General features: G+C 40.0%; 1 protein-coding gene across 1 annotated transcript; it reads left to right on the top strand.

Moving 5' to 3' along the window:
* Positions 1-290: 290 nt before the first annotated feature.
* abcg2b (ATP-binding cassette, sub-family G (WHITE), member 2b) lies at positions 291-9,223 on the top strand. Its single transcript, XM_032525062.1, has 15 exons — positions 291-552; positions 1,785-1,844; positions 1,948-2,065; positions 2,166-2,321; positions 2,868-3,025; positions 3,246-3,397; positions 3,785-3,877; positions 4,396-4,547; positions 4,942-5,093; positions 5,602-5,691; positions 7,295-7,419; positions 7,928-8,082; positions 8,217-8,306; positions 8,824-8,876; positions 8,973-9,223. Exons 1-15 carry the CDS (start codon positions 401-403, stop codon positions 9,118-9,120), a joined length of 1,854 nt encoding a protein of 617 aa, XP_032380953.1. The 5' UTR covers positions 291-400; the 3' UTR covers positions 9,121-9,223.
* Positions 9,224-12,191: the final 2,968 nt, after the last annotated feature.

Raw genomic sequence — 12,191 nt, 5'->3', positions numbered from 1 at the left:
TGCTCCACCATGACCCTGAATACATAGGAACAGGAATTGACAATCTATAGAAGGATAAAACTTGCACTGCATATACAGTACTGTACACCATTTAAACATTGTCAACTGTTATCATCAATTATTATCACATAGCTTGTGGTGCTTTTCGGGTGCAGTTTTTGAGGGGAAAGTTCAATGCCAGAGTTTCTTATTGTATACAATCACAAGTCAATGGGCTAAGGATTCAGGGAGTCCAAAGACCAGAGGAGTTTACAACAGAAACTGATTGATTACATGCTCTCTCACCTGTCTCTCTGTCTGACTACACAGGACTCTGTGTAAGACTGTACTTCTCTCTCTCTTCAAACTCATCTTTCTGACTCATTTTCCTCTCTGCTGGTAACACTGCTGTTTTTTGAAGATGTCTAAGGGGGAGCAGATTGTTAGCAGTGTTGATGAGTATTTCCAAGAACGAGGGCCAACTGTTACTTTCAGCAACTTGCACTACTGTGTTCATGAGACGAGGTTCTGCCGCAAGAGAGGACCTGAAAAATACATCCTCAACGATGTGAGGTAGGACATGATACTTACCTGTGAGTGTGTTGTGTGTATGTGTATACCTGTGCGTTTACACATACACACATTCAGCATTGTATGTAATTGGCTGCATTGTAACTCGGTTGTGACTGTATGTTAGAGTGCCAGGGCTACCTGTATGACGTAACACTCCAGGTGCTTCTTTTAAAGCTTGAATGACATTCACAAGGCACCACATTTGACAACACTAGAGATTTCAGTTTCAGTGCAACTTTTCGATGCTACTGTACTTCGTGTTGCGCTGTGATTGTCAAAACATACTGTAACAATGAAGATATTTTTATGAACTACATTGACATCAACTTTTCTGCACATTTCTGGATTACCCAAGGGTAACGCTGAAGTACAAATAAAAATGAAATATTTAAAAACAATATTGCCGCCATGGATTAAATACTCTAAGACAGTTTTGTATAATCATTATTAATGCTATTGTTATTTAACTAATAATACTATTACATTGCATCTTATACCTCATGCCATACACTGTACTATATCCTACTATAGTATATTAATATGCTATACTGTCTAACCACATCAGATACTATGTTACAGTGTGTTTCTGTTTTGCTGTATTATTACAGACAACACTAAGTTTCATTACTTAATCACAGTATCAATTATGTTGGTGTACACTGTTTACATTAGAGATCTTCAACAGGGGGTCCTTAGAATTACTGCAGGGGGGGCTGCCAAAGTTTGTATTTTTTTTTCAAAACTTAAAATATGTCTGAAAATAAAGATTAACGTAAATCTAACATATTATTAGCAAAGATAAATTCGCCTATCTATAAAAAAAAAAACACATTTAATTTATACAACATTGATAATAGGTTTTCTGGCCCACAGGTATAGGGCAGGTAGCCAACCACAGCTGCAGATCAGTCTATGGATTCACTGTGCCTACCACATGTTTAACATTAAACAGGATGTATAAATATATGAACATGTCAATAATTATTATTTTAATAGCTTAGTATTGCACGCACCTTAAAAAGGCATGTGTGGGCTTCAGGCCACCCTACACGTTATTGTATATTGTACACGTATATTTGTAAATCTTTAAAGCATAAACATGAGAATGTTGCCCTTTAAAGGTTCATATTTGGCTTTTAAAGCTGCTGTATATAATGGTAATTGGACAGCATGTAGTCTAGATTTTAAAGTGTTCTCTGTAAATGACTTGATTTTATGTTTGGTTGTTGTAGTGGCATCATGAGACCTGGTATGAATGCCATCATGGGCGCCACCGGAAGTGGGAAAACATCGTAAGAAACATGTTCATGTACATGCAAATACACAGGCACTGTCTCACACACATAAACAACCCCAACCACATAAACATTAGTTTCTTTTTCTTTTTTTTGTCAGACTCCTGGATGTAATTGCAGGAAGAAAAGACCCAGCTGGACTGAAGCAAGGAAAAATGTTGGTGGATGGCGAAGCCATCACATCTGAGCTCAGGCTCAGCTCTGCCTATGTGGTCCAGGTACACAAATGCAAACATACAGTACACACACATTCTTTGACATTATTATGGTTTGGATTTTTCTGAATACTTTGTGCCTAAACAATCCATGTGCTTCCAGGATGATATCCTGATGGGCACTCTGTCTGTGAGAGAGAATCTTCTGTTCAGTGCCAATCTGCGTCTCAACCCTCGGCATCACTCCTCCTCAGATAAAAAAAGCAAAGTAGATGCCATTTTACAAGACCTGGGCCTGACAGACTGTGCAGACACTAAGGTACAGTGATACACACATGCTTATAGCTATACATCAGTCACTGTAGAGCAGTGTTGGAAAAAGTACTGCGACATCTCACTCAATCTTAAAGACTGTTACTCATCTACCTTATCTTACTTACTCAGGTATTAGCAGAAGTACTTATTTAAAGGTCTACTTGAGCAAATGTCTACAGTCACAATAACTGATTTCACTAACCTAACCATAAGAGACAAGCCATAAAGTAAAGTGCAGAAATGGCAAAAATAAAAACCATTTTATTCTTTTCCTCTATGTTGACAAACTGTGAATGGCTCTTTGGCTGTCCAATGTCCAAAATGTATGGACGGCAGACATTTATTTGTACTCTGTAATGATGAACTGCATTTCAACTGTAGCAACGTCCAAAATACTGACATTAAAATAGCCTAAAAACTACATGCCCAAAAACAAGTTACTCCGTTACATTAATGGGAGTATTTAGTAGTTTCACCCTTGCTGTTCAGCTTAGCTCTTTGTTTGTGTGCATGTGTGCGTCCGTGCATGCATACGTGTGTGTGTGTGCAGATAGGGACAGAGTTTCTGCGTGGTGTATCTGGAGGTGAAAGGAAGAGGTGCAGCATTGGGATGGAGCTCATCACTTCTCCCTCTCTGCTGTTTCTGGATGAACCGACCACCGGATTGGATTCTAACACTGCAAATTGTATCATCAATCTACTGCACAGGTACAACACAATTACACATACAACATATAAACACAAGATAAAAATGACAACTGAAGCATACAATGCTTCTGAAGATGGCGGGGTCAAACAGTTACTAACGTACGGTTAATTGTGAGCTTTTTTGCTGATGCCTCGCATGTCAGTAACATTTTTATCCTTTACTGCTGCCTTTGTGTTTTCTGTAACTATGGATGTAAACACATCTGTTATGTGTGTGCAGGCTGTCCAGAAAAGGTAAGACTGTGATCTTCTCCATCCACCAGCCACGCTACTCCATCTTTAGACAATTTGACCATCTGACTCTGATGCATAAAGGGGAGGTGGTGTACGCAGGAGCAGCAGACCATGCACTGGAATACTTTACAAACCTTGGTATGTGTGTCTGATTGTGTGTGTGTGCGCGTGTGTGTGTGTGTGTGTGTGTGTGTGTGTGTGTGTGTGTGTGTGTGTCCTCACAAGCATGTTTATGTTTCAAAGAAAAGGATAGACGGTAAGAGAGAGGGGATTATATTGTATTACCATATTACCACATGAAGTCCTGATCCTTACAGTTAGCTAATTTCTTTTCTAATACCCTACTAATTTTATATACAAAGAAAAATAAACCAGATTGTCTATATGGTGAGCTATTGTTCTATTCAAATTCTTCATTTACCTTGTCAGGATATTTTTTGCTTTATAGAGACATTTATTACAGTGTTGCGTGCGTGTGTGTGTGTGTGTGTGTGTGTGTGTGTGTGTGTGTGTTGTTTTGTACAGGCTACCAAATTCAGTCCTTCGACAACCCAGCTGATTTCTTCATGGACATCACAAATGGAGAGGCAAAATCAACATTAAAATCCATTACTGCTGGTAATTGGTAAAAAATATATGTACAGTATAGAAGGTGTCCAAGTTGAATTGGGTTTACATTTGTTGCAATGTTAAAAGTTTGAACTGTAGAATGAAATACTAGATGGCTAAAATAAATTGTCTTGTTTTCTCTCTGACTAAATCGCATGTTTGTGGAGTAATTAGGAAGTTAGAGTCGGGAGGCGTTTCGTTTAACTTAGCATAACACCTAGAAGGAGAGGAACCTTAGCTGACCATATTGACTTTCTGGAGTCTGCTTGTTGCCTGGCTCCTCACAGTAATGACAACACTGACAGGAAGTCACTGTTCTCCAAGAAATAGTTACAGCATTTCAAATTTTTCTCAAAATGTCAAACTGCTCCTTTAACCAGACTTAGCTTCAAGCCTAGACGCCCAGATCATGTTTTTCACTTGCGAATCACCAGTCCCTGAGAAGAGTAAATGCCTGTTAAAATGTTTATTATGCTGTCCTTCTCTGCAACACGGCGATGCATAATGGACTCTCTGTCTTTCCACAGTAGAATGTAAAAGCTCACTGGCAACCAAGTACCGACAGTCCCAACTGTGCCAGAATGTGCTTGAGGAGTTGGCCCATGTGGACCAACACATTGCTGAAGGGGCCAAAGGTCGTGACAAGGCAACAGAATATGCTACCTCTTTCTTCTACCAGGTCAGCCAACTCCGTAATTCAGAAACACATTAAAATGTTAGAGAAAGCATATTTCTTCCATCTAAAAAACAATGTAAATATGATTATCCATTTGAGAAAATCAAAACCCCAGTTGTACGTCATTTTTATTTTGTTACCGAAATTGAAGTGAGTTTATGATTTTATGTCACAGAATTTAATGACTGTGCCAGGCTGCCCGCTATTTGAACCCTGTTTATAACTGCCATCATGCTCATAAAAACGTTTTGTGTGTGTGTGTGTGTGTGTGTGTGTGTGTGTGTGTGTGTGTGTGTGTGTGTGTGTGTGTGTGTGTGTGTGTGTGTGTGTGTGTGTGTGTGTGTGTGTGTGTGTCTGTGTGTGTGTGTGTCTGTGTGTGTGTGTGTCTGTGTGACAGATGCGTGTGGTGTGTGGCAGGACAGTGCAGAACTCTCTGAGAAACCCTCAGACCTCTTATGCCCAGCTGGCTCTCAACATCTTCTTTGCAATTCTGGTGGGACTCATTTATTACCAAATGCCCTTAACACTGCCCGAGGCTTTACAGAACAGGTACTGTCTGCATAACCTGCAACATAACAACCAGCCACATTTAAAATAAGTGCATTTGCTCTAAATTCCCCTCTGCACACTCTACCTTCCGTAAATGTGTCCTCTTTCCTTAGTCACATTACAACAGAACAACAATCAATAATATAAGATAATATCAAAGGTTTTTTCTTTATTGTTTTGCAGATTTTCATTGTACGGTATTGCATGTCGTAGACAGGAACATGTGGTGATGTGGAATCGCCATTTCAGAAAAGGCTGCATAAATAATTGCTTGGGCTGTCATTGCAAGAATGACAGAAATATCAAAAAAAAGAATATGTATGTTGGCTGAATTCAATTGGAAATTATATAAGAAGCCTATGTAAGAAGCCATGGTGTCAAGATGAGGAAACACTTATTTTGGTGCCGTCACACTCACAAGTTTATGGGGATAAAACCCAGGTCAGGGTGACCTTTGCTGCCTATGAATTGATAATAAGATCTCTCTCTCTCTCTCTCCTGACTACAGGAGTGGAGCGTTCTTCTTTCTTATCATCAACATGGTGTTTGGGAATCTCTCTGCTGTTGAACTCTTTATCAATGAAAGGGCGATCTTCATGTAAGTGAAAGATAAAAGTTTTGTGTGCACAAGGTGCATGGCTACAAATGTTTTGTGCCTTGATACATTTATTTGAATCATATTTCTCTTTTTAATGCTATTTGAAGGATAAGACATTCTATATTTTTCTTATTATAAACAAATCCCATGAAAAGACCAAAACTAACAATGTTTGTCTGTCTCAGTTTTACTTTAAAGGGTAACTACTATTTTTTTCAACCCTTTTTTCCCATGTTTTTGTGTCTAAGTGACTCATGGGAACAACAACCTTTGACATTGGTGCAGCAAAATCGATGCAGTCGAGAGCAACAAAACAAGCTACAATGTAAGTTAATAGGGCAATTGTCCAGTTTGTATTTACCTTTATGAAACTGCTAGTTTTGCCACTGTCAGGCTCAGATTAATATTCTAAGTTTCTGACAACACTATGGATATGATCCCTTCAGAGATAGACCTTTAAATCCTCTCTGAGACATTTCTGTTTAACCAGAAATAGCTCTGAAGTCGCTAGTGCTAAACCCAGCAGACTCCATTTAAAAAAGCAATACTTTTAGCATGTATAAGTAAACACATTTTCACATGAACAGTACCTATGCATGCACTAAATAGATGTCAGATTGAGGGGGCTGCCCATGGAAAGGCCGCACAAGCAGTTGGGGATTTGGTGCACCTTGGCAGTGCCCAGGAGGTGAACTGGAACCTCTCCAGCTACCAGTCCACCACCATACTTTGGTCCACATGTGAACCAGCGACCCTCCGGTTCCCAACCCAACTCCCTATGGACTGAACTACTGCCACTTACATGGAGTATGGTGGGTTTAGCAAATGTAATTTTGCAGGATCATACTCTTTAACAGAAAGGTTGATCTACTTAGAAATAATTTACATATTCTTGTCAGACACTTAGAATATTAATCTAAGCCTGTCAGTGGCAAAACGAGCATTTTTGTAAAGGTAAATACAAGCCGGACAATTTCCATATTAATTTACATTGTAGCTTGTTTCACCGTTGCTGACTGCAGTGATCTCGCTTAATACTGGACCAATTTCAAAGATTGTGGTTCCCATCAGTCACTTGGTAGTCACCATTTAAGCACTTTCCTGCTTCCCTTTTCTGTCCGTGGCACTCAGCCGTAGCCCATTCGTCCCTAGAGATTGTATGAACCTTTAAAAAAACAGGCCATATAGTTTTTGATTTTAAGTAAAAAGTTGGATTAGTTGGAAAACATTTTTCAGCTCCGGATTAAAAGACATTTAGACGGTGACATTTAGGTTCATTGTATTGAAGGAACATGTCAGCCCATGCAACAGTGTGACTGATTGTGTGTGTTTTCAACAGTTTATGGAAAACAATAATGCTGTACAGCACAGAGGTACAATATATACCAGATCATTGTTAATTTCTTTTATTGTCATAGGATTTGTTGACAAGTTGAAAATACTGAATTTCACAAACCTTTTACTTTAACATACAGTGTTGTATATAAACAATGTGATATAAATTGCATCTCTTTTTCAGTGAATAATGTAAATCCTTTACAATCTCCTGTTTTTAACTCTGTCACAATGCGTTAGTGAGATTCTTTGTTAATATTTGTTGCAGTCATGAGAACTCCAGTGGCTATTACCGTACTTCGGTCTACTTCTTGTCCAAGATCTTTGCTGATCTCATCCCCAACCGCATCATCCCCATCTTTGTGTTTTCAGCCATAGCCTACTATATGATGGGTAATTCTCACACATACAAGCACATACATACTAATAATACACACCATATTGGATCATGCAGATGAGGAGACTGCCCTGATGCAGAGAAGAACAGGTGCTGTTTCATTCGAGCCCTTGAGGTGACTGTAGTACCTGATCAGCTGACTTTAGAACTGCATAAATCTCCAAATCCAAGAAGTTTCTTTTTCATTTTCTCCAGTTGACTTAGTGTGTGAAAGCAACACATTATATAGTGAAGGAGGACAAAACAGTCCATAATTCTTTCAGCACAGGCTTGGCTTTGCCCCAAGGGTTTGGAGAAAGAATATCTTGATGACAGAGAGCTGCCTAATTCCACTTTGTTTACATTCCTAATTTATGTTCCTACTGTTGATCTCTTTTTGTCAGGAACTTCTCATCTGATCTTACTCCCATCACCTGAACCCACCAAGGGAACCTGCTCGAAGCAAATGTCCATTCTCATAGTCAATGCTGTCTTCCTGACCAAATGTATTTATCACTCCTTCAGGATTGAAGCCTGCCTTCGAGGCTTTTATCTGTTTTGCCCTGACCATGTCTATGGTCAGTCTGGCAGGAGTCAGTTTGGCCTTCCTCGTCTCAGCGAGTGTATCTTCCTTTGCCATGGCTAACATCCTCATTGCTCTGCCCTTTGTCTTCATGATGGTGAGATGTTGACACAACACACACAAAAAATATACATGATTGGGTTCATAAGGTGTACTATTGAAGATGTATAGTTGAATTTTTTTTAACGTGTGTGTTATTCCCTCTTTTACTTCTTCATCCTCCCATTTTAGGTCTTTGGTGGTTTTCTTGTCAATCTCAACGCTATGCTGATCTGGCTTTCCTGGCTGAAATGGATCAGTATCTTCAGATATGGACTAAATGTAAGATATGGAAAATAGGTAGAGCATGAGCAGAAGGCTGTGGTTGTGAAAAAGTGGTCTGTGGGGTTTGTCTTTATCTCTAATGAGTAGGGCTGGGTACCAAATTCAGTACTTTATAGGCACCAACCAAATGGCCTCTAAAATGCCTCATTATTTAATACACAATTTCAATACCTAAGGAGTAAATCATCAGCATCAGTGAGCCAACAAGCATGCAGCATGCTTCTACCAAGATCTAATAATGCTTTTGATTGGATATCTAACGTTACAAAACTCTTTTACGCACAGAGACAGCTCGCGTAGTAGAAAAATAAATTCAAAGATTTGTGCCGTAATTTCTTCTTTTTCTTCTGTAAAATTGGTATCGAAAAAATTTACTGTTTAGGAACCAGTATTGTTCAGGAACAGGTATTGATGGTACAATATTGGTATTAGTACCAGTATCGAAGATTTTTTAACGATACCCAGCCCTAGAAGCGAGTAAGCGAGTGTTCTACCCAATCTTTGTCTCTCTCAGGCTGCATTCATCAACGAGATGTCAGGACAATTGTTCTACAGCAACACAACCATGTGAGTGCTGAGCAATGACATATCCACTCCTTAAAACACAATAACCTGCACATACACGCATACATACACACTGAACCTTTATTTTCTGTGCTGCAGTATCCCAGGGGAGCTTTTCCTTAAAAGCCAGGACATCGACTATTCTGTGTGGGGCTTTTGGCAGAACCAGGTGGCTCTGCTGGGAATCATATTGATCTGCATGTTCCTGGCCTACATACAGCTGCGCCGAATCAACCGCTGGAAATGATGCCCATCTCTTTGTGTATCCATAAACCATGCACTGTGTCTTTATCTTGTTTATTAAACAGGCCTCAAATGAAACACATGTAGAAATTATTTTGGTGGGAAAAGATCATCATACTGGAAAGTGTGATGTAATAAGATTTCTAATGTGATTAATTAAATTATTTGTTAAACATTACACATGAAATTTCTCTCTCACACACACATATTAACAAACACACGTGTTGTAACACTTGACTCCCAGCGCTAGAGTATGTTGGCTGAATTTAATTTGAAAAAAGTAAATTATATAAGAAGCCATGATGTCCAGATAAGGAAACAACTTATTTGGTGCCGTTGATAATCATCTCTCTTTCTCTCTCACACACACATAAACAAACACACGTGTTGTAACACTTGACTCCCAGGTGGATAAGCCGCCACTAAGCACACTTGTGTGCACGAGGGAATTACAGTAACAACCAGGCCAACCAAGCCAGCAATCTAAGTCCTTACAAAGCTACTTACAGGGAGTGAGACATTAGCCACCTAAAAGGAAAGATGTACAAAATTTAGATATTATAGGGAATCTTTTGGTAAAAAAACTCAGATTTCTCAGTTCTGCAGGTAAAAAACAATAGTCAATGCATAAAGTTATTCCCTTTGTAATAATGCCTGGCAGAAACAAGTGTAAAATACATTATCAACATAAACGTTTGGGCGTAAACTCATCAGATGCCTGCTGTAAAACTTAATTAAAGGGCATAGACAAAAATTCACAGTCAGATTTTTTTTTTAAATAAAACCTCAATTTTCATGGCTTTAAGGTTGAAAAATAATCTCATTCCACTCTACTAAGTAAAATATCCAATCCCAAGACTGCATGATTTTTATGGCTGCACCATTGCAATAAAAGGAAATGGTCGTCTTGTACATCATTTCTGTGCCAATTTGAATGTCTTAAGTTTTACATCCCCTCCAACTCTGGGGATGAATCAAACAAAGCAGCGGGAACAGAACATCTCATGAAATTGCGAAAACACATTTAATAAAAACTGTTACAGTGGATGAATATCTTAGCGTGACTAGGCCCAGTAAAAGAGAAACATGGAGCAGGGATCAGAAGACACATAACACATCTTCTTAGAACATCTTCAAATGGCAACTACAGAAACAGAAACTGCAGCTCATTCTCAGGATGGAAAATGACACCTCATTTAGGCAACACTTCCCCCCCTTTATCTTTAGAAACTTTTCCCACCACATGGACCCTTAGTCAGGCTGTGTCCCACTGTTACCGGTGTGTTTTCCAACCCACGGAGCCACTCTGTACATTTCAGCATCACACACTCATCCACACCATGGTCCTCCTCCTCATACTCTACATCATCATACTTATGTTGCTCATTCAGAAGTGAGATTTTCACAATTGAGCTTATGTCTTCCAACTCAGCACCACAGTTGTTTTTAGCAGTGACTCTGCTGTTTGGAGTGCTGCGTCTCAGTGTTTCTGGTTGATGGCATTTATAGATGTTTTCCCTCCTGCTTCTGGAGTCTGAGGTGCTTCCGGAAACGCCTCCTCCACGTCCGGCATTTCTGGATGCTGAATGTTGATTTCTTTCATTGTTCCTCCGCTGCAGCAGCAGGACAGCCTCAGGTGTGAGAGTGAGTGTGAAACGGACCTCCTTGTGATGCCTGCCCCTCGTCTTCATCTCTGGCTCAGTCTTCACAGAGCTCTGGCTCACATGTTTGTTCTTCTGCATCTTAGACAGGGACGCACCCGAGTTGAAGGCTACGAAGCTGTCTTTCTGTGAGGAAGGCAGTAATCTCTCGCTTCTCTTTGCAAGCAACTCTGTCCCTGACACTCCTTTGGCGGTTGGCAGATGACTCCTGGGTTGGCTCTTCTTCCCCAGCTGCTTGAGGTTCAAAGCCAGTTGCTCCTTCACCGAGCTGCCAGCTTTGTCTTCTCTTTGGACCTTGGTCAAAGTAGTTGTAGAGGAAGTGTTGTTGGTAGGTCTTTCCTTCCCGGTCAGTCCTGACACAGAGCGTGAAATGGACGCCGGTGGAATGAATGGCATTTTGGCAACACACAGGATCAAATAAGAGAGGAGTTCAGTTTTGCGGTTTAAGTGCTGGAAGAAAGAAGAGGCCACTAAGGAGGAAACTGATTGACTGGGGAAGGTGAGATCCTCCGATGCATCCTCGGCCATGCAGGACTCAGCAGTCAGCGTGTTGGTGCAGGGATGCACCAGTGCTCATCTGTCCTGGAACAGCAGACATGCTGACAGGGTCTTATACCGGAGCCCCAGGAGGGTGTGGCATGGCATGCTGAAAAAGGCGTGTATAAAGGGTTTTGCTGCATCTCAAATGCTTATTACTCAGAGGCTCAATGATCTAAAATAAACCTAATCCTCTGGTGTCAAGTCAGTGAGGGCACGTTTACTACAGGTACACATGTAGGCTTAATCCACACATGATGTATTGATGACTAGAGTAGAAGTAAAGTTGGATACTGTGTAGATTAGATAATACTTTATTCCTCCCACAATGGGGAAATTCACTTGTTACAGCAGCAGTTTTTCCACAATGAAGACAAACCAACAAACAGGCAAACAATGTGCAAAAAGTACTGAACGAATGCAAAGTGGCATTACATAAAAGGTAAAGGTGGCTAACAAAAACATATTGCAATGTAAGTAAGCAAGTGACGTGAAATTAAATAGAATATGTAATATAGCAAAATTTACCATAATGTAAATATTAAAGTGAAACCATAATATAAATAATATTGAAAAAGTACTCGTAATGGACAAATATAAACACAGATAACAAAAATATTCATAGAGCCATGGTGTGTGTGGTGAGTAATTGAAAATAGGAACAGAAACTACAACATTATCAGATGGTGCAGGTGTTGTAGAGTCTGACAGCGGCCGGGATGAACAACCTGGTACCTCTCCTTCTTACACCGTGAGTGTATCAGGAGCTGCTCAGGGACCCACGGTGTCATGTAGGGGGTGAGAGGTGTTGTCAATGATGGCTTTCAGCTTCCTTCTCAACATCCTTCTCTCCCCCACTTTCTCTATGGGGTCCAGA

Source organism: Etheostoma spectabile, chromosome 2 (assembly GCF_008692095.1).
Source record: "Etheostoma spectabile isolate EspeVRDwgs_2016 chromosome 2, UIUC_Espe_1.0, whole genome shotgun sequence".
Classification (NCBI taxonomy): domain Eukaryota; kingdom Metazoa; phylum Chordata; class Actinopteri; order Perciformes; family Percidae; genus Etheostoma; species Etheostoma spectabile.
The sequence above is the reverse complement of the archived record's forward strand: the minus strand, read 5'-3'. Positions and strand labels throughout refer to the sequence as shown.